The sequence below is a fragment of the Plasmodium relictum genome (assembly GCF_900005765.1).
Source record: "Plasmodium relictum strain SGS1 genome assembly, chromosome: 3".
NCBI lineage: Eukaryota > Apicomplexa > Aconoidasida > Haemosporida > Plasmodiidae > Plasmodium > Plasmodium relictum.
Genome location: NC_041681.1, coordinates 577,012 through 599,543, shown reverse-complemented (window position 1 = coordinate 599,543; position 22,532 = coordinate 577,012). Strand labels below are relative to the sequence as shown.

The window sequence follows — 22,532 nt, the reverse complement described above, 5'->3', positions numbered from 1 at the left end:
TAACATAAAAATATTTACAATCACTTACTGACATGTTATAGCCCTACAAGAACCATCTACACAATTTACTATAGCCTTACAAATATCTGATATAAAATTAGACAAAGTATTAAAACAAGAAACAACAGGATTTGCCATTTTTAATAAAAATTTTAATTTTAATGAAAAAAGAAAAAAAAAAATTTAATAGTGTTATAAATTTTAAAATTCTTATGTAATTTTTATTATCAATATATAAAAACAGTGAACTTTTTTATAAAGATTTACTCATGAAAATAACTTTATGTTTTAAATTTTTTATTTTTTTTAAAAAAAAAAATTTTTAAAAGTTGAAATTTTTAAAGTGTTATATGTGTATTTTTAAGATTGAAAAAAAGAAAAAAATTAAAAAGCTGTCTGAAAATTACAGCTGTATAAGAAAAAAATATATAATGCATTAAAATATATATATTATAAAATAGTACAGTAAAGTATTTAAAATATAAATATTTATATAACAGAATGTCATATAATTTAATAAAAAAAAAAAAAATTATAATTAATAAAATTGCAAAAAAAAATATATAGGAATTAAACAAAACAAAAAAAAAAGTACATTTTAATAGAGTTTAAAATAAGAAATAGCATAAAAAAAAAAATACTAAAAAATATTATAATTTAAACAAAAAATATTATTAATTAAAAAGTTTTAAAATACTTTATAAATTGTTTTATTACATAATTTCAATCTGGGAAATTAGAACAAGTATTCAAATGTTCTGATTATTAAATAAATTAATTTAATCATTATAAAAACACTTTTTTTTATTGTTATAAAAATATTTTTAATAAAAAATTAAAAAACTATCTTAAATGGAATTAAAACAAAAAAATATAGAAAAAATAAGATGAAAAAAAAAAAAAAAAAAACATTATCAAAGAAAATTTTTTTAAAAATTTATTATATATCGTAATGGTTTTTTTCCAATAATGCTACTGTTCTTTTCATAACATTACATGAAACCAAAACAAAAAAAAAAAAATTAAACAAATCTATATATTATAATGTAGATGAAAAAATTACAAAAGGAAAAATTGATACTGTTTGAATAAATAAGATAGTTAAAAAAATTTTATAAGCGTTAACTATATATAATGTAATACTGTATATTGTTCAAACATTTTACAAAATATTTACATATATTAAAAATTATGTTCTGTTTTCGTAAATTTTTGTAACTTTTATATGTATTTTAAAATTTTATTATTACTATTATTATCATTATTATTTTTTTATTAGTATTTTCTTTTTTTTATTTTTATTTTATTTATTAATTTTTTTTTTTTTTTTTTCTCATTTATCATTATAAAATTAAAAAAAAAATAATAATAAAAAGAACATTGTTTTAACTTCTATTATATTTTATTTTAAAATAATTAAAATAATTATAAAACATTTCAAATTTCAAATTAATTGAGATAAACTTTTTTTTATATCCTTTTAAAATGAAATTTTTTTTAATAATTTAAAAGTAAATTTAATTAAAAAGTATAATCAAAAATATTAATAAAAGGGATAATAAGAAATGCAAATAATAACTTCTGATAAAATAGGTTTACTACAATATGTACAATGTAAAACTAAAAGTTCTATTTGTGAACAAAAAAACGAAGCTGACTTAAAAAGAAAAATCAATTACATGACATGGTCTGGGGGATATGGGTAACTAATTTGTACATAATAAAACTAAAAATAAATTAATTTTTTTATAAATTAATAAGAATATAAATTATGTAAATTTATAATTCATAATATGAACTATTTTTTTTTTTTTTTCCCCTACATTATTTTAATATTTTAACAATTTTTTTTTTTTTTTAAGAGGCTATGAAGAATCAGAAATAACATTATGTAGAGCTAATGGTTTAGTTGAAAGTTTTGAATTTTATGAAAACGAAGAGAATCCTCATATTAGTGATACATCTTTACTATCATTTATAACATGTAATAATTGTATATATACGAAGATGCTAAACCATCATCATAATTTAATATACGATGATTTATTTAATAAAAACAAAAAAATGTACACAAATTACTTAAATTTTATGCCTATATATGATAATGAAAAAATAAATGGAATATATGAAGATTATATGATAAATGACAGATTATTAGTTACTGTTAGTAATTCCGGCCATGTTCAAGTTTTAAATTGGAAATATGATGATAGCTTAAAATATCATTTAGATAAAACAGAAGAGACGAAAAATAAAAAGGATAAAAAAAAAAAAATGGAAATTTATTTTAAGAATTATAAGAAAGATGTACTGGACAATATTCATTTTAAAATAATAGAAGATAAAGATAATAATAACAAAACATTAATGAGAGAAAATGAATATAAAGATGTTATTATGAAAGATATATGTAAAGAATATCATTATAACAACATGATATCAAAAAAAAGCATATTACAATCATATATTTTAAGTAAACCAATTGATGCTGCATGTGTAAACGAATTACTAACTAATCGATTAGCTATAGGAGGATATAAAAACTGCTTAAAAGTTTTTGATTTATTTACAGGTACATATTTATGGAAATCAAAAGGATTAGGAATGAGTTTATTAAATTTAAATTGTGAAACTCTTATAAAATCAATTACTTTTTTGAATGATATAAATGTTAATGTACTATGTGCTGGGACTTATAATCACAAACTTATACTATATGACATGAGATGTCAAAATAAACCCGTGTATATTTATGATCATTTTAAAAGTAAAAATGTTAGTAAAGATAAATATAATTATTTTAATGATAATTATTATGAAAGTGATCTAGTTTTTACAAATATATGCAGCAACTCATATATATTTAATGAACAGTATAAAGATATTGATAGAGATACCCATAATAAAATAAAAAACAGTGAAGAAAAGGAATATATAAAAGAAAAAAAAGAAAAAAGTGAGCATATAAAAGAAGAAGAAAATAATATAGATAATTCAAAAAATATTTCAGATTTAAAAGAAGATATATACTTAAAATTTAACACACATGAATTAGTATTAAAAAACTTTAAAATTTTAAAAACGTTACAGAAAAAAAAAAATATAGAAAAAGAAAAAAAAAAAATTTTTGAAATAAAAAAAGAGAAGTTAGAAAAAAAGAATGTGAAAAAAATAATAAAAGAGGAAAATAACGTTAATTCTATTTTAAAAGTAAAAAAAAATGGAATAAACAAAAAAAAAAAAAAAAAAGAAGATATAAACTATAATAAAAAAGTTAAAAATAACGATATTATTCCTACTAGAAAAGAAGAAAACATAAAGAATTATTTCATAAAAAATTTTTCTAATAAGGACAGCCAAATTATTTTTGTCTCAGATAATTATGGTAATGTTTATGAATTTGAAATAGCAACAGGAAATAGACTACTGAATTATATATATATTAAAAAATGTGCAGATACAAATATAAGATATAAAAAAAAAAGTAATAATTATTTAATGAAAAATAAAGAAAAATTATATGCTTTTTACAAAGATTATCAACAAAATAATAAAACTCACATGAGAAATGATTTACCTCCTATGTGGGCAAAAAACAATTTTGATCAATTTATAATTACACTTGTGAAAAAATTCAAAATTCATAATGGTGCTATATCATCTTTAAGTTTACATAAAAAAGGAAACTTTTTGTGTTCAGCAAGTTATGAGAGATTTATAAGCATATTAAATATAAAAAGCAAAACAATTATTAAGCGAGTACATGTAGGACATATATTAACAGGCTGTTTATTTCATTCTCAATTTTTTAATGATAACGAAGATCAAACAGAACATATAGATGAAAATGAATGTGAAAGTTGGGAAGATTCTTCAATTTCTTCTTATAGTTATTTGAATGGAATTGAGAAAAAAAATGAATTAAATGATAACGAATTGTTTGATGGAGAATTATATGATGAACATGAAGAAAGTAATAATTCTGATAATTATGACTAATAATTTAATGGAGATTATTAATAAAGTTTCAATCAATGAAAGTTTTCATTTTAAGCATTATTTTGAAGAAATACATTTATTTTATTTTATTTTATTTATTTTTATTATTTTCCTATTTTTAAAATTATTAAATCTTTTTATATTTAAAACTTTTTTAAACAAAAATTTTCTTTTTATATATTATATATTTCATATTAATAATTACTATTTTATTAATTAATATTGAATAATATATTTTTATTAAAATTATAAATTTTGAAACTTTAATAATTTGTTGTTTTTGTATTTTCAATTTAAAATTTGATATATATATATATATATTTGTTTTATGTTTTTCTTTTTTTCAATATTTAAAAAAAAAGAAAAAAATTCTTTATGAATGCTGTATCCTTTTCCTTAATTTAATGTATATGAAAACTTTATACAGGTTTAATCTAGAAAAAAAAAAAAAGTATAAATATATAGGTAATAATAAAATTAATATTTAATAAGAGAAAAATATAAATTTTCTACTAAGAAAAATATCTATGCAAAATGAATATATTTAAACAAATGCGATATAAACAAAAAATATTATATGTTTAATAAATTAATTACTCTGAAATGTAGGCATATCAAAGAAAACAAAAAGCATTTTAAATCTTGAACTAAGTAGTAAAAAACTCTTAGTCCATCTGGATCACTACATTGTCTTACATCAGAAAGTGAACCAATTTTCGATGTAGTAAAATAATATTCATTTCCATCTAAATATATTTCTAATTCTTGTTTTCCAATTTTGTCAGGTACTGGCCATAACTTATCACTCTCTTTACAAATCTCAGATTCTTTTATTATACGCTTTAGTTCATTTAATACCGATTTACTTACATATGCTAAAAAAAAAAAATGGAATCAAATTATAACACATATATATATATATATATATATATATATTTAACCTTCTTTTCTAATAATTTTATCATTTTTATAATTTGAATTATTAGCATATCTTAATCTTCCCTTTGAATTAAATTCAAATTCAAGAAATTCATGACCAAATTTTCCTTCATGCCCAACACTAAGAATATAAAAAAGGAAAAAATATAAAAAAAAAAAAAAATAATAAACAAAAAATATGATCAAGCTGAATATTATAAAATATAATAAAAAAGAATGTATCATTAAAAACAGAAATAAAATAAAATAAAATAAAAAGATAAAAAAAAATTTATCTATTTATTATTATTATTTTTTTTTTTTTTACTAATATCTAAAAGAAAATCGATCTTTTTTAGACATTTTTATTAATATTGTATTAACTACATTTAAAAAATGTTAAGGTTATTATTTTATATTAAACTATTTTTTTTTTATATTTATTTTAATTATTTAATTACTTATTTATATTATTTTTATTTTTAATTTCAATTTTAATTTTAATTTTAATTTTAAATTCAATTTAATTTTTAGTTTATTTTATTTTTTTTTCATATATTTTTCTTCAAATTTTAAAAATTATTAATTTTTCAATAAAAACAAAAAACGTAGTGCTACACAAACAACGCTATAAAAAGTTTTAAATAAAAAAATATAAAACACAATTTTAAAGTTAAAATTTTAAAAATGTATGATTAATTTCATATGAAATGAATATATTTAAAAATGGGAGTTAAATAATAAAATATTAAAAAATCTCAAATATATTTAAAAATAATGTTTAATAAATTCTGCATTGGGAAAAAAGTTTTTATTTTCATATTTCGAAATATTATCAATAGTGTTATTTAATTTTTTATTTAACTTTTTTATCTTCTTTTTTGTTATCTCAAATATTTCTTCTCCTTTAAACGAAGTCATAACCTTTTCCACTTCTTCTTTAATACAATATGAACATAAAATTGTATTTATTAAAAACTAAAAAAAAAATATATATAAATTAAAATAACACAAAATTAATCATGTATTTAATGAAATTTCTATAGGAATAAAATGAAAAATTAAATTTTATATATGAAATGATAATATTTTAAAATTAAAATAACATATAAAATTATTTGAAATATATAATTTAAAAAAAAATGCATATATATATAATAAAGAAATAAAATGTATATTTAACTATATACAAAAAAAAAAATAGAATATTCAAATAAAATATAAACTACAAAAATATCACAAAATATAAATTAAAAAAATATCATAAAATATAAAATTATAAAATTACAAAAAAAAAAAAAAACACAAAGTAGCAAAAAGTAATGAATACATATTAAAAATAAAGTTATAATATTAATTGTATCTATTATATTTTTTTATTTTGTCCTTACTGATATAGAATAATAATTTGAAAAAGAAAAAGAACACTTTGTAAAATACAAAATTTTTTTAATTAAAAAAGATATAAAATAATAAAAATATAAAAAAAAATTTAAATGATAAAAATATTCATTTGGTAAATTTTTTAAATTATTTGAAAATGTCACATATAATATATTTTTATTAGTTGCCACTTTAAAAATAGAAATGCAAAATAATTTGATTATTGTTCTAACAGGTAAATCAATTAATTTTTTAAAGCTAACAAAGTTTATATTATTTTCAAAATTATCCAGCATTTCTTGAACGTGTTCATGTGTTCTTAAATTATAACTTTCATTAACACAATTTAAATTTTCAAATTCTTTATTAATTAATGAAAAATAAAAAAATTCTTTTTCTAATAATAAATTAAAAAATTTTCTAGAAAAAAAGTACGGCAGAATATGTTCTAAATTATTCATTTTACTATTTTTTTTTATATTAATAAACTTATTTAAAGATTTTTTCAAAAATGAGATGAAAAAAGAAGTATCAATTTTATCATGAAAAGTGTCACTATAAAAATTATATCCTTTTTCCACTTTTTCTTCTTTTACAAATACATTTGTGTGCACTTCTAAATTGTTTTTTTCTATTTCTTCTTTATTATTTTTATATACTGAAACTTCATTAAATTCCCCCTTTATCATTTTTTTTTTATTTGTTATAAAATTTACGAAATTTTTATTACCTATTTTTCTCTTTAGACTTTTCTTACATTTATTATCTTTTAGTTTACCTTCAGAAATATTATCATTTTTGAAAAAAAGAGAATGAAATAAATAAAAAGAAGTAAAATAAAATAATAAAATAATTTTAATTATTATAAATAAGTTATTGCATGAATCACTACTTAATTTTATTTCCTTAAAAACTCTAATTAAATAATTAATTAAGATATAACTACTATTCACACTTTTATTATTTTTTAAAATAAACACTTTTATATTTGAAATAATATAAGAAATTTTTTTTATAATTAAAATGATACTACTATATTTTATTTCATTCCAATTATACACACTATTATTATAATTATTCTTTAACGATTTCAAATTAATTAATGAATGTATATAATTTTTGTAAATAAAATATGTTTCCTGTATATTTAAGTTTAAAAAAAAATATAAAAAATCATCTTTATATATGTACTCATTATTTATAATGAATCTATATTTTTTCTTATATATTTCAATATAATTATTATTAATATAATTATTACTATTATTACTACTATTATTAATATTATTATTATTAATTTTATTAATTTCATCCTTTATTATATAAGAACCAGTTTTTTTTACAGAGAATACTTTGTAAAGAATAGCCATTGCTTCTTTTTCTAATAAATTATTTCTTGAATTAGGAAAGCTCGACTTTATAATTAGGTAATAAATATATAGTAAAAGTTTAGAATTATTGTGCTCATATAAAAAATATAAATTTTTAATTATTTCAAATGACAATATATTCAAATTATTTTTGTTCAAAAAAAAATGAATCAAATTTGTTTTTACATTATTTATTGTTCTGCATAAATCATTTCTAATATCTAATCTTAAAAAATGATGTAATTTATTTTTGCTTTCTTCATTTCTAAAATTAGTATAAATTTTTTTAATTTTGCTATTACTATTTAAATAACAAAAGAAGAACAAGAAATTATTCACAAAAAAATCTTCGTTGTAATTATATAAAAAAAATAATATATTATTAATTAAATTATCAAATGTATTATTCGTAATTATATTAATAGATTCCTCATTTTGTAAAAAATAAATGATATCCATTATATTTTTTTCTTCTTCATTAAAAGATTTATAAAAATTACTGAAAAAATTATTATTTATAAAGATACTACAATCTATAAGAAATAAAAAGACAAAAGGAATAGTTAAGTACTGAAATGATAGTAATATATTCATATTATTTTCATTAGTTTCATTAATTTTTTTTGTTAAAAGCATTTGCTCAATAAAAATTTTAGTAGTAATACCATTTTGTTTATTATTATTTTGTACAAGTATAATTATGTAATAACAAAAATATATTATTTCCTCAATACTCTTTTCAGAAAAATTCTTCAAATAACTTAAAATAATATTATTAATCATTTTTACTTCATCATTTAAACAAATTTTTAAATTATTTTCAAGTAAATCTATTATAGTTTGTACAGAATTACCTTTTTCATCAATTTCTAAATTTTGTAAATTCTTAGTTCCAAATGAGGTATTAAAATTTAAAAAATTTTTTTTATTTTTTTTATTTATATATATTTGATAAAAATATATTAATATATTAAAGTATTTTTTTGAATATTTTATATAATTCTTATTTTTACCATTACTTTTTCCATTATCATTATCATGATTACTATTACATTTTATTTCATTATATACAGTATTACTATTTACACAATTTAACTTGTATGATTCATTATATTCATTTGTCTCATTGTTACTTTTTTCTTTTTCATTTTTCTGAAATTTTATCATAAAAAATTCAAATTTTATAAGAGTATAGTAATAAATTGAAAAACAGTATCTTAATAAAAGTAAATGATTCATGTATAATTTTTTTTTTACAATTTCAAAAAATTTTATTTCTTTTAAGCCTAACAGTATAACTAAGACAATAAAGTAATAAATCAAATTCAAAAGTTTCCAATTTTTTAAATTTAACAAATTTTCATTAATTAACGTTATTGATCTTTTTATAAATTTATTAATCAAAAAAATCATTTCCTTTTTTAAAAATATTTTTTTCCTTATTACAAAAACTATTATTTTTATTATTTTTTTATATAAATGCACAAAATCAACGTTAACTGAATTATAAATTGATTCTTCCATAAAATTATATAAGCATTTGAATAGTTTTGTGTAAATATCTATTTTAGTAGAATTTTCAACAGCAATTTTAATATCTTTTTTAATTAAAAAATTATCATTATAATTATTTAGCATATTTTTATGAATTATTTTTTGATAATCATCACTACAATCAGAACCTTCTTCATTATTCTTAAAATTTTCTTCTGTATCTTCAATAGTTTTATAATTATTAAGATCCCCCTTCTCACTTGTAATTTTCTTATTTATATGTTTATTCTTCTTAAAATTGTTTTTTACTCTATTTTCATTAACATATATAGTTTTCTCTTTCTTTCCATTAATTGAAATATCCCCTTTATACTTTATTTTATACTTGAATAACAAAAAAATATATTTTAAACTTTGTATTTGATACTCAAAAGAAAGCGATATGAAACATTCTAAAACATTATTTAAAAATTCATAAAAGAAGTTATTACAATATCCAATTTTTTCAAAAAAAAAGCGATAGCATAATTCCAAATTTGAAACTTTTAAAGAAGATTTTTCTATTTTTAATGAATGAAATAAAGAAGTTTTAATTTTCCCATAAAATGCTTCATAATTAACATTATTTAATAAATGATAAAATATTTTAGAAGAATAATTTCTTATATTTGTATCTTCATCTATTATTCCTATTCCATATATTTCTATAATTTTTTCTATATGATTATGAATTATATTTTTATTTTTTTTTATTGCTTTAATTAATTTTCCATAATTCAATTGGCGTATTTTATTTGAAGCATGATCTGTTTTCATAAATATAGAAAGATCAAATTCATTGTTTTCCTTTTCAATTTTTTTATTTTTTATTTTTGTTTTTTTAATACATTTCTGGTAATCTATTTTAGTGTCCTTTGATTTTTCTTTCTTTTTTTTATCACTTTTTAATTTCAAGATAACCATTTCGTATCATTTTTTTTAATGTATATACAAATTAAATTATATATATACTAATTTTTTTTTTTTCTATTTTTAAATATCTTCTTTCTTCTTCTTTTAAATATATATTTCTATTCTTATAAGTTTAAAATAATTTTTTGATGTTGCAATCTTATCTTTATTGAATATCTATTTTCAATAAATTTCTTTGTATAATTTAATTAAAAATAAAAAAAAAAAATAAACAAATAAAATAACAAATTCCAAAATTTTAATTAAAAATATATTTTATATTTCATTATATGTATTTTCTCTATTATATATATATATATATATATTTTTTTTTTTTTTGGGGATTATATTTTTAGTTGCCACTAAGAAATATATCAAAATTTTTGTTATTCGACAATATTGTCATATAAAAAATAGTAAAAAAAAGTGAAAATTTTTTTTAATTCAATTGATAAATATTTATAAAAACATTAATAAAAAAAATAAATTTATATATATAATATAAAATTGAACGAATTAATACAAAGTATTAATTTTAATATTTTTGTTGTAAAAATGAGTAAAAAAAAAAAAAAATATACATTTAATGTATATAAATTTAAATTAACACATTTAAAAAAAAATGTATTATAATTTTAATAACCAAAAATTTTAAATTGATAATTTCTTTTAAATGTATTATGTATATATATATATATATAATAAAGATATTTATATATTTTTAATCATTTCATTTTACAATTTTTGTTAAAATAAATTCATTTTGTTCTTATTATGTTTATTTTGATGTATACAATTGAAAATAATGAATAAAAAAAAAAAATAATAAAGAACAGTGAAGAAAAAATGAGAAGAAAAAATAATTTAGTTTTTTTAATAAAATTTATTTTTCTTTTTTATATTAAAATTTTTTACTTCTTATTTTTAAGTATTTTCTCTTTTTATTTTTAATTTTTATTCTTTGATTTTTTAATGATATCTCTTATTTATTTTTATTTATTTATTTTATTTTTTTATATATTTTTAGCATTTATACAATTTAATAAATGGGGATTTCAAATTTGTTACAGTTTTTAAAACCGATTATAAAAAGTTCACACATCAGTAAATACAAAAATGAAGTTATTGGGGTGGATATAATGTGTTGGATACATAGAGGATTAATCAGTTGTGCCTATGATATAATTACAGAAAACTTTAACAATAGTTACTTAAATTTCATTGAAAAAATGTTAGACATAATAAACTACTATGAAATAAAAGTAATATTTGTTTTTGATGGTGATGAATTACCTGAAAAAAAAGAAGAAAACTTAATACGGAAAAATAGAAGAGAAAAAGCAAAAAAAGAAGCACAAGAAATAATTAAAAAAGTCAAAAATCCAAGAAATAATGAAATGGTAATCAAAAAATGTATTCAAGCATTAAGTGTAACAAAAGAAATTATTGATAGCGTAATCAATTTTTGTAAACAAAAAAATATAGAATATATCATTTCACCCTATGAAGCCGATGCACAACTATCTTACCTTTGTAGAATGGGATATATTTCATGTGTTATTAGTGAAGATAGTGATTTGTTAGTATATGGGTGTCCACGAGTTTTGTATAAGTTGAAAAATAACGGTGATTGTAATGAAATAAGTTTGCTACCTATTAATGATTTAATTGATATAAATATCATTAATAAAATAAAAAATCCGTTTTCTAATTCATTTAATGAATTTTATATTACCCCTATTAAAGAATTAGAAAAAAATAATAAAAAAAAAGGTAGTGAAAAAATAAAAAATGAAGGAAAAAATTATGATAAAATAATAAAAGAGTACATAGAAAATTTCTATTGGCCTGAAGAATTAGATAAACTCAAACATTTTAATATAGATATGTTTTTAGCTATGTGTATACTGAGCGGATGTGATTATACTAATGATTTTCATGTAAATGGGATGGGTATTAAAACAGCATATAGTTTGGTTTATCAATATAAAAATATTAAAAATATTTTTCTACATTTAACTTCTCATGAAAAATGGAAATATAAAATCCCACAAAATTTAAATACATTAGAAAAATTAATGAATAAATATCATGAGATTAAAAATGCTTTTTTACAGCATGAAGTTTATGATTTGCTTCTCTGTCAAAATATTACAATAAATAAATCATTTAAAAGTTCATATAAAAATCCAGATAACGTGATCATTATTGATAAAATTTTAGAATATTCTTTAAAATATAATCATTCTACAAAGGAAAATAATTCTCTAAGTAGTATTACTAATGATATAAATTCAACACCCAAAAAAAATTATGAAAGAAATTTTGAAAATGAAAAGAAAAATTTAATAACACCTAAAAATAAAAATGAACAAGATGAACATTCTTTAAATTGTCCAAAAGTTTTTGAAAATATTTTTCAAAATTTTACTTCAGAGTGTTTTGAGTATTTGGAAATATCACCTGAACTATTAAAAAGTCATAATAATATAGAAAAATATAATAATTTAGAAAAACAAATAAACAATGAAGATAATGAAAATGGTAAAAACAATTCTTATCAAAAAGAATTTGAAGAAATACAACCTAAATTAAATGCACATTCTGATAAACTTATTGAAAACTTAAATAATTATGATTTAAATAGTTCCATTGATATTTTTGAAAATGAAAATATAATATCGAAAGTTGATTCTTTTGAAAATAATGAATTTAATCAAGAAAACATTTTTCCAGACAACTGTAAAAACATTCTTAATAAATCAACTGTGACAACATTTAGGAATAATATAGAAACCGAAAACATTAATTCAGAAACTAATAAAAGAAAATTGAAAAATGTAGATAGTTTTATTTTTAAAAAGGCAAAAATGTGCTTTTCTCAAATGAATACAAAAAATGAAACACGTACAGATATCTCGGAAAAAAAAGGGAATTGTGATAAAGCATTGATAAGAGACAATAAAAATAAGATCGATGAACAAGAAATATTAAATTATAATTCAAAGCATTGCTACAATGAAGTCAACTCTAATCATAAAATAAATAAATGCAATAGTAAGATTAATGACTATGATGGAAATAATAATATTTTTGACAACATTAAGAATAATAACATTATAAATAATAGAAAAAAAAATATAAAGACAGAAAGTGCAAGAAATATTTATGAAAATATGAAAAAAAAATTTCTTCTTTTTAGACAATTAAAAGAACAAACAAAAACACCGGCAGAATACTGTAAAGAAAAAACAAGTTCAAAAGAAGAATCATCTATAGAGAAAGACGAAGATATTGAAATAAATTTGATTCAAGAAAATGATAATATAAAGGAAAATGAAGGAAAAAAAAAAAACAGTATAAAAAAAGAAATATATAAAAATATAATGGATGAGCAAAATGAATTAAAGGATAAAAATGAAATTAAAAAAGAAAATGAACTATATAAAGCAAATATATATATAAATGACAATGAAATAAAAAAAGAAAATGAATCCAATATAGATATTAATTTGACTAAAAAAACAGAAATAATAAAAACTCCATTTGTCGATAAAAGCAAGTCATCTTTTTCTCCGTACAAAAGTAAAACGCCTGTTAAAAGTGAAAAAGGTAAAAGCCAATTAAGAATAACAAGTTTTTTTAAAAAAGTAGATAAGAAACACTGTAAACAAAGTATATTAAAAAATATAAATGAAAATGATAACATTAATAAAAATTGTTCAACTTTATTTAATAATTCCATTAAATCAAATGAAGGATATCTGAATTATCATTCCTCCCCCCAAAATGAATCAAATAATATTCAAGATACCAAAAAAAAAAAAAAATGTGAAAACAAAACAACTCAAGATATAAAAAATTATTTTATAATGCCTATCAAAAACAAAGATAATAATAATAAATTACTTTTAAATAATTTGAGTTTAGAAAATGAAAAAATACCCATACATCAAAGTCATATCATTAACAATAGAAAAGATAAACTAGATAATATCATAATAAAAAATAATGAAATAAGCAATATATCTACAAATGCTCCTTTAGGAAAATCCTTAATAAATAAAAACGTAAATATGGGATATAAAGATTTTAAAGAAAATAATTCATTTAAAGTAGGTGATAATGAAAATAAAATACTAAATGAACAAAGAGAAAAAAACATAAGTAGTCCTAGATTAATCGAAAAATATTCTAATGAATATTCTCGCAAAAATAAAAATGTGAATGAAAATAAAGAAAAAATAAGTGAAATCAATTTAGAATATATACTACAGAATTTAAACTATAATTATCAACCGAAAAATCAAAAAATTAATACTTTTGATTATTTTAAAGAAAAAGAAAATATGCCTCATTACAATCCATATATTGATAATAATTTATAAAAAAATTATAACCACGAAACTATTATTTTATTTCCCATTTTCATTTTTATTTTTTTTGTTCAACTTTTTTTTCTTTTTTTTTTTTATTTTAGATATTTTTTTTTTTTTTTTTGTCAATTTATACATATAGATAATCAATACTATTTTAAATATTACAAACATTCAAGTTTTTAAGCCATTTAATATATTCATAATTTCATTAATATTTAAATAATATATATAGAGAGAAATAGAAATAGAAATGGAAATATTATTTTTACTTCTCCTAATTATCTCCTTTTCTCATTTTTTACTAAATAATTTAAAACTATCTTTTAAAAATACTTTTTAGAATAATAACAGTTTGTAAATATTAAAATAATTTTTACAAAAATATAAAATGTATTAACAAAAAATTAATAAAAATAATAAACAATTAAATATTATAATAAAAAAAAAAAAAAAAAAAAAAAAAAAGGAAAATTAAAGAATAAGTAAAAATACAACGTGGTAAATATATGTTAGTAAAAAATATTAGCAAAATAATAGAATAAAAAATAGCATAATAAAAGGGAAAATTCATTGTCTAAAATGTAAGCTATATTTTTATAATTTTTCCTAAATATAATTCAATTTATATACATAAGTTAAATTAATAAAAATATATTTTTTAATAAATATGAATTCATGCAATTAATAACAAAGAAAAATTATAAAAAAAAAAAAAATAAATAAAATATAAATAAATTAAGTTCACATATAGTATGTTAAAGTGTATCAACACAATTTTATAATAAAATTAAACTTTTATTTTCTCCAATTTTTTTACATTTTCTACATGTTTATAAATAATTTGATTAATTATATATATATTTTTATTTAGTTTTTAAAATACCTTTAAAGGATAACTAGTAACAATATTAACAAAAAATGCACAAAAATATTTTGAAAACATATTTTAAATTTTATTTCATTATATATCATTGTACCCTGATTAGTACATTTAATTTTATAAAAGTATAGGCTTTTTATTTGATCTCTTTATTTTTTTTTTTTTTTATTTAAATCAAATTTTCTAACTTTTACCTTATTATTTAATTATTCTCCAACATTTTTAAAAATATAAAATCTAATTAATATTTAAATCAATTGATAAAAATAAAAATTTATGACTAAATATTATACTTTTGCATTGAAAAAAAAGGTTAATTATTATTTTATTTTATTTTTTTTTTTTTTTATCTTAAATTTTTAGAAAATATATCGATATATTCTATACCTTTCAGTGATTGTATTGAAATCTTTTAATTTTAATTTTTTATCTCATTTTTTCATATTATAATTTAATAAATACATTTTTTTATTGTTATTATCTAAAGTTATAGAACAATTATTTATTTTAGTCTTATCGAGCACATAATTAATTTGATTGTAAGCATTACCTCTTCTATTATTATCATGAAAATAGGAATCTAATGGTGTTGTATTTCTTTTTTTTATTTCATTTGAGTTAACTTGATTATTCATTTTTGTTTCATATTCATTTGCATTTTCAAATATTAATTTAAATTTTTTTTGTTTATTAATATCGTTTATAATTCCAGTATTCGTTGTATTACCATCTAGGGTCAATGGATTAACTATTGTATTATTATCAATTTTATTTGATACTATTCCATTTCTAAAAGTGTAATTGTGATTAATATCATTGCTATAATAATGTATATTTTTAATTTTTTCCTTAATATTTGAGTTGTTATAAGTAATCACATTGTTCATATAGTTAACTTTATTGTTATGAGGAATAATAGTTTCACCTATATAGTTATATTTTTTTAACTTTATATCTTCTGAATTCAATGTATTATTATTATTATTATTTTTATCGTTCATATAAAAAAAGTCCATTTTATGCATTTTCCTACTTTTAAAATTATCTAGTTGGCAATGTTGCATTTTTTTTAAATTTAAGTCATCAGTGTGATAAGCTTTTATATAATTATTTTCGCAATATTTATTTATATTACAATTTATATTTTCCATCTTTTTCTCTGATATTTTCATATATTTGTTTTCTTCTATCATTTTTGAATTTTTTTTTTTTTTTTCATTTTCCTTTTTTGTTTTTTTTACTTCCTCTTTTCTTATCTCTCCTATTTCAACTATGGTTCTTATTTCATTTTTTTCTTTAACTTTGTCTTCTTTAGTATCTGCGTCCTCTTTTTTATCAATATAAATGTTAGAAGAATGATTATTTCCAAAAAATATAGTACTATACATTTTATTATTAATATTCTTTTCTTTATTATCTTTATTAAATGTACAATTATTAGACGTTTTTGCACTATTCTGTTTTTTTATATTCAACTCATTACTGCACTTACTCATCGTAATTTTATGACTTTCATTATTTGAATTATCATCATTATTATAATTTTTTGTATAGAATAATTTATTATGAATTTCTCCATAAATTTCAAAATTTTTTTCTGAATTTATTTGTTTATCAGTAGAGCTTGTATTTAACGGATTGAGTTCTCTAAATGTAGAATTATTATCGAAAATAAAATTAAAATTTTCTTTTCTTACTAAACTATTTTTTAATTTCTCATTTTTTAAATTCTTGTAAGTATATGACTGCGCAATGGTATCAGTTTTACTTAATTTTTTATAAATATCTGTTTTACAATTTTCATTATTTAAATAATTATTTTTCTTTACATCATAATAAGAATTACTAGAATTTTGTTTGTCACAATTTGCTGTAGATGAGTTCATATTATTATGATCTTTAAAAAGGAAATGCTGGATATTATTCATACTATTTTTTGTATTCGTTAAATTCTTAAAATTATCTTTAATGATATCATTATTTAATATATATGTCTTTTCTATATTTTTCGCTTCATCATGTATTGGAGTACTCTTATTTGAATTAAATTGTCTACTTTGTTCATTATTAATTTGCTTGTTATATTCTTTATTATTTTCATTATTATTTTCATTATTATTATTATTATTATTATTATTATCAGTTCTTACGTTATCATAGAGGTAATCTCTTGTTTTTTGAGAATCTATGAAAATTTTTCCATAACGATTTTTTAGTATTTCTAACTTTTTTTTATTTTCTTCTAATGCACTAACTTGACTAACATTACTATTTATATTACTATTACCTCTTATTTTCATCCCTTTATTTAATTTTTTCTTCTTTAACTTGTTTTCTAATTTTTTCTCAAAACTTAACCAACTTTTTTCTATTTCTGTTATTAGATCATTTTTACCTATTTTTTTTTTATAATCCAAAATTTCTGCGTTCTTTTTATTAAATTTTTGAACTTCATGATAATTGCAATTGTATAATGAGTCTCTATTATTAATTTTACTATTTATAAAGTTTTCGTCCATTGTATGTTTTTTCATATTATTAAGCTTATCAAACTCAATATAATAGGTAAATTTTCCTTTGTAATTTTTTCCTATAACAGTTTTATTTTTTAAATTATTGTAGCAGCAATTTTCACTAATAGATCTTCCTCTTTCATCATTCATATTGTAATTTAAATTATCATATTCTATATTTATATCATCATTGCCAACACTATTTTTTGAAAACTCACAATGGCTTACATCTTCATTTTGTTCATCATTTAAATATATATTATTGTTATCTATTACTTCATATGTTCTTGTTTTATAATTATATCCTGTTAAATTGGGAAAATTTCTGACTTTATTTATTACTAAATTATTTATTCCTATATTATTAACAAAATTTTTTTGATTCAAATTCTTGATTTCCAAACATTTTAGATTTACTGAATTATTTTGGATTTTTTTTAAATCATTATTCTCTTTTTTGCTTTTTATAGAATTAACTGAAAATGTTTTATCATAACTATTAATATTGCTTACAAAATTTTTAAAATTTTTTGAACTTCTTAAAGAACTTAAAATTGTAAAGTTTTCTGGGGATACTTTATTTTTATTGTTATTTCCCTCTAAGAAATACTCTGATTTGTGAATTTTATTTAATTCAATATATTTTTTTTTTCTATATTCATTCTTTACTTTTATTAACGAAGATTCCTGAGCATTAATTTTGTTATCTGTATTATTGGAATTATAAGAATTATTATTGGGTTTATAAGAAGGATTACTTATTTTTTTTATCTTCATATATTTTATTAACTTTTCTTTTTTTTTTTCCATAACACTTTTTATATTATTTTCTTCCTGTCTATTTTTAAGGATACTATTAAATACTTTTTTTTTATTTATGTTAAAATTATAAAGCTTACTTATTGTCTCATTTTTATTGTCTCTCTTGTTTTTCTTTTCTCTATTTTTTTCCATCATATGCTTTTTTTTATTTTTACTTATATTACTATAGTTATTATCTTTATTTCTTATTAATCTTGTTGATAAACTATAATTTGCTTTATTACTATCTGGAATTTTTATACTTTCGTTAAAATTTTTATTATTTTCGAAATGTTCATTTATAATATAATTTTCACTCCTTTTTTTCTTTTTTTTATTTTTATCTTTATTGTAATCATTCTTTTTCTTATCAAAAATAACATCTTTCATATAAACGTCATGTTTCGTTTTTTTTAATATATTTAAATTTTCTTCTATTTGTTTATTTCTCTTAATTTCACTCACTTCTTTTTTTGTTTTTTTAATGTCTCTCTTTTCTTTGTAAGTATTTTTAATTTTTTTCTGTTTTAAAATGTTTCCTTCTTCATTATCTTCATATCTATGTTCCAATTCTTCACTTTCATATTCTTCTTCAAGCTGCTTTACTTCCTCATCTTCACATTCATCTTCGTCTTCTTCCTCTTCTCTTTCTTCTTGTTCTTCAGTAGGTCCACTTTCTTCAAGCTCATCTTTTTTCTTCAACAATTTTACTTCAGATCTTATATATTCGTCACAATCATTAGAATTGCGTTTATTTTTTTTCTCATCTTTTTCATCATCTTCCGCATCTAATGTTTCACCTTCATCCATTTCTCCTTCTATATTTTCATAATCATCATTACAATAATTATAATTATCAACTTCCAAATCTTCATATCCAATATCATAAACATTATAATTATCTTCTTCATCATCTAATTCTTTTTCATTTTTTTTACTTTTATTATGTACATCCTCATCTGTTTCTATTTCATATTCTATGGTATGTGTTTCAATAAAATTTATAATACTTTTTTTATTTATATTTCCATTGCTATTGAACCACAAATATTTTTTATTACTTGGGATTTTTACATTTTCTTTTACTTTCTTAATACTTGATTTATTCAAATTCCACTGCAATAATAATGAGTTAAAAGATGTAAATTCATAATCATTATAAATATTTTCTATTCCTTTATATGTATTTATCATTTGATTTAATTCATTTTCATTAATTTCTTCTTGATTTTTATTAATATTTTGTTCTATAGAATCATTACTCATTTTTTGCTCATTTCCATTTAATTTTGCATTTCCCTCGACATTATCACTATTATTATGATAATATTTTTCTATATGTTCATTAAGTTTTGTAAAACCTATTTTATTTTTTATAAATGGAAAATTGTTAAAATAAAATTCTTTTATTTTTTTTAGTCTTTTTTTACTTTCATATTTATTCGTAATGTACTGAAAAAAAACAAATTTTTTCAAAAAATTTAATTCCCTTTTTAATTTTTTTATGTCCTCATACATATATGAACTGTAATTCTTATTTTGAAATTGTATTTTTTTTGCCTTGGCAGCTAATTTCAGAGAAGATAATGTATCACGCACGTTGTTTATAGATGGTGATACAGTGCAAATAAAAATAGTTTTGCTAGATCCACCTAAAGACCCTTGAAGTAATCGAGTTAAAATTGAATTTCTATAACTGATGCTTTTATTTCCTTTTGATAATTCATTTATACATAGTGATAAAGCAGATAAACTTCTATTTATGGAGCAAACTTCTGTTGTGTATAATTTTTCATTAGATGCTTCGTATTTTTCATTTCCAGCCAAATCAATTAATAACAAATTACCCGATTTAAAAGTTTCTGGCTTAGAATTATTCACATTCCTTAATTCAATTTTAAATATAGAATGTGATCTTGTTGACATTTCATTTGTTTTGGTAATCCTACAAGCTCTGTTACTTGTTCCATCTATTAATAATTCAATCAATTCTTCACAACTATTTACCTCTACAGTTAATAAGCCAGAAACAAACGTGGTATTATTGGTAAAATTTGATTTAAGTGTGCTTAAATATGGTTGTGATTCATTATAAGGGTTTAGCAAATCAAATATTCTATCATTGTATAATTGCATATATGATGCGTACACTTTTACATTTTTAAAAATATCTTTCGCTTTCTGATCACTTTCACATTCTCTTGTACTATTTTGTTCCCATTTAGTGTTTTCTGCAATGTTATTTTCCTCATATGCTTCTGTATTCCTTGATGATTTTAATAATGATAATCTCTTCATTATTTCTTCGCATGCTCTGGGTATCATACCTTTTTTTTCTGAATTTAAAACTAACTGGATTTCATCTTTAATACTCCTAGCATTATATTTGTATTCATTTCTATATTCAGAAAATGTTTTGTAATTTTCGTATTTTGCGTAATTATTTTCATTAATATATTCTACATTGGATTTATTATTATATCTAGAATTAAGAACACCATATGCATCATTTATTTTCTTATAATTTGTAGAATTTGCGTTTACCAAAGGTATTATTCTTGGTGGTAAGTTAAATATTGGCTGTGAACAAGATCTCTTTCTATCATAAAAAAAATTATTACTGTTACTATTGCTATTATTATTTAAAAGTTTTAAGCTATTTGTATTTATTAATAAATCATTTTGTTGAATTCTTTTTATAGCAAATCTAATTTTCTTCTTTTTTTTTTTAATTATTTCCATAATATCTGGACCTATCATAGTATATGTTTTTCCAGTGCCTGTATGCCCGTGAGCAAATACAGTAGCATTTTTAAAATAAAAAATAGAATCTATACAAAAGCAAATGCTTTTCCAAACATCTAATTGTGTGCTTCCTTGGTTAAAAACTTTATCAACCAAAAATTCACATTTTTTGTTTTCACCTTTCATTCCATAATTAATTAATATTTTGTTTGCTCCCTTTTGTGTAATTGCATTTTCAAATTCTGTTTCAATTGAGTCTGATGGTTTAATTCTTATACATGTTTTTATTTGAGATTTATTCCAATTAATATCTAAATTATTCTCTGAACTTTCTTCATAGCCTTCTAATATATTTGTACTTTTTTCATTTGCTTCATTTGAAATTAAATCATCTGCATATTTTAAGGAATCAATTCCGTTTTTATTTATTTCATTTTCATTTATTTTACTTTCATTTACTTCATTTTCAGTAATATCACTTTCATTTATTTCTTTTACAGTTATTTCGTTTTCATTTATTTCTTTCATATTTATTTCGTTTTCATTTATTTCTTTTACATTTACTTCGTCTTCATTTACTTTATTTATATTTATCTCATTTTCATTTGCATCATCTGGATTCACTTCATTTTTATTTCTTTTATTTTCAGTTATTTTATCTGTACTTATTTCGTTCTCTTGAAACTTTTCTTTAAAATTCTCATTTGTTTTTTCACATTGATTGTAATACATTTCTTGTTTATCACTGAAATTTTTAGTTTCAAAAGAATATTCTGTTGCATTTTCTACATCATTATTATCTATACTCAGCGTACTTTGTTTTGAGTATTCCTTATATTTATTTTTTTTATAAGAACTTTCATAATCACTTTCAAATTCAATTGTTACACTTTTATCATATATTTTGCATTTTCTTGTAGTATCATTGAAATCATAATAATTATGATTAAGGCCTTCTACTTTTTTATTAATTAAATCTGCTGAAAAAAAGTCTGATGAATAAAGATTTTCACATTTTTGTTCTTCATTCTGTTTGTCCATGTTAGTAATGTATTTAATCTTAAAAAAAAAAAACAAAGATTTCAAGTCTCTTCTTTCT

General features: G+C 18.4%; 5 protein-coding genes across 5 annotated transcripts; 2 read left to right on the top strand and 3 right to left on the bottom strand.

The window, feature by feature from the left end:
- Window positions 1-1,565: 1,565 nt before the first annotated feature.
- PRELSG_0313900 (conserved Plasmodium protein, unknown function) lies at window positions 1,566-3,999 on the top strand (the record flags this gene model as incomplete). The annotated part of the gene is made up of 2 exons (XM_028680133.1): window positions 1,566-1,702; window positions 1,863-3,999. The coding sequence occupies 2 exons, from the start codon at window positions 1,566-1,568 to the stop codon at window positions 3,997-3,999; spliced, it is 2,274 nt and encodes a 757-aa protein (XP_028531660.1).
- Window positions 4,000-4,418: 419 nt separating this feature from the next.
- On the bottom strand, window positions 4,419-5,280 carry PRELSG_0313800 (mago nashi protein homologue, putative; the record flags this gene model as incomplete). The annotated part of the gene is made up of 4 exons (XM_028680132.1): window positions 4,419-4,433; window positions 4,597-4,874; window positions 4,941-5,059; window positions 5,246-5,280. 4 exons carry the CDS (start codon window positions 5,278-5,280, stop codon window positions 4,419-4,421), a joined length of 447 nt encoding a protein of 148 aa, XP_028531659.1.
- A 405-nt stretch (window positions 5,281-5,685) lies between these two features.
- Window positions 5,686-10,127, bottom strand: PRELSG_0313700 (conserved Plasmodium protein, unknown function; the record flags this gene model as incomplete). Its single annotated transcript, XM_028680131.1, has 2 exons — window positions 5,686-5,895; window positions 6,309-10,127. 2 exons carry the CDS (start codon window positions 10,125-10,127, stop codon window positions 5,686-5,688), a joined length of 4,029 nt encoding a protein of 1,342 aa, XP_028531658.1.
- A 1,034-nt stretch (window positions 10,128-11,161) lies between these two features.
- Window positions 11,162-14,503, top strand: PRELSG_0313600 (exonuclease I, putative; the record flags this gene model as incomplete). The annotated part of the gene is made up of 1 exon (XM_028680130.1): window positions 11,162-14,503. One exon carries the CDS (start codon window positions 11,162-11,164, stop codon window positions 14,501-14,503), a length of 3,342 nt encoding a protein of 1,113 aa, XP_028531657.1.
- Window positions 14,504-15,805: 1,302 nt separating this feature from the next.
- Window positions 15,806-22,474, bottom strand: PRELSG_0313500 (kinesin-19, putative; the record flags this gene model as incomplete). Its single annotated transcript, XM_028680129.1, has 1 exon — window positions 15,806-22,474. The coding sequence occupies one exon, from the start codon at window positions 22,472-22,474 to the stop codon at window positions 15,806-15,808; it is 6,669 nt and encodes a 2,222-aa protein (XP_028531656.1).
- Window positions 22,475-22,532: the final 58 nt, after the last annotated feature.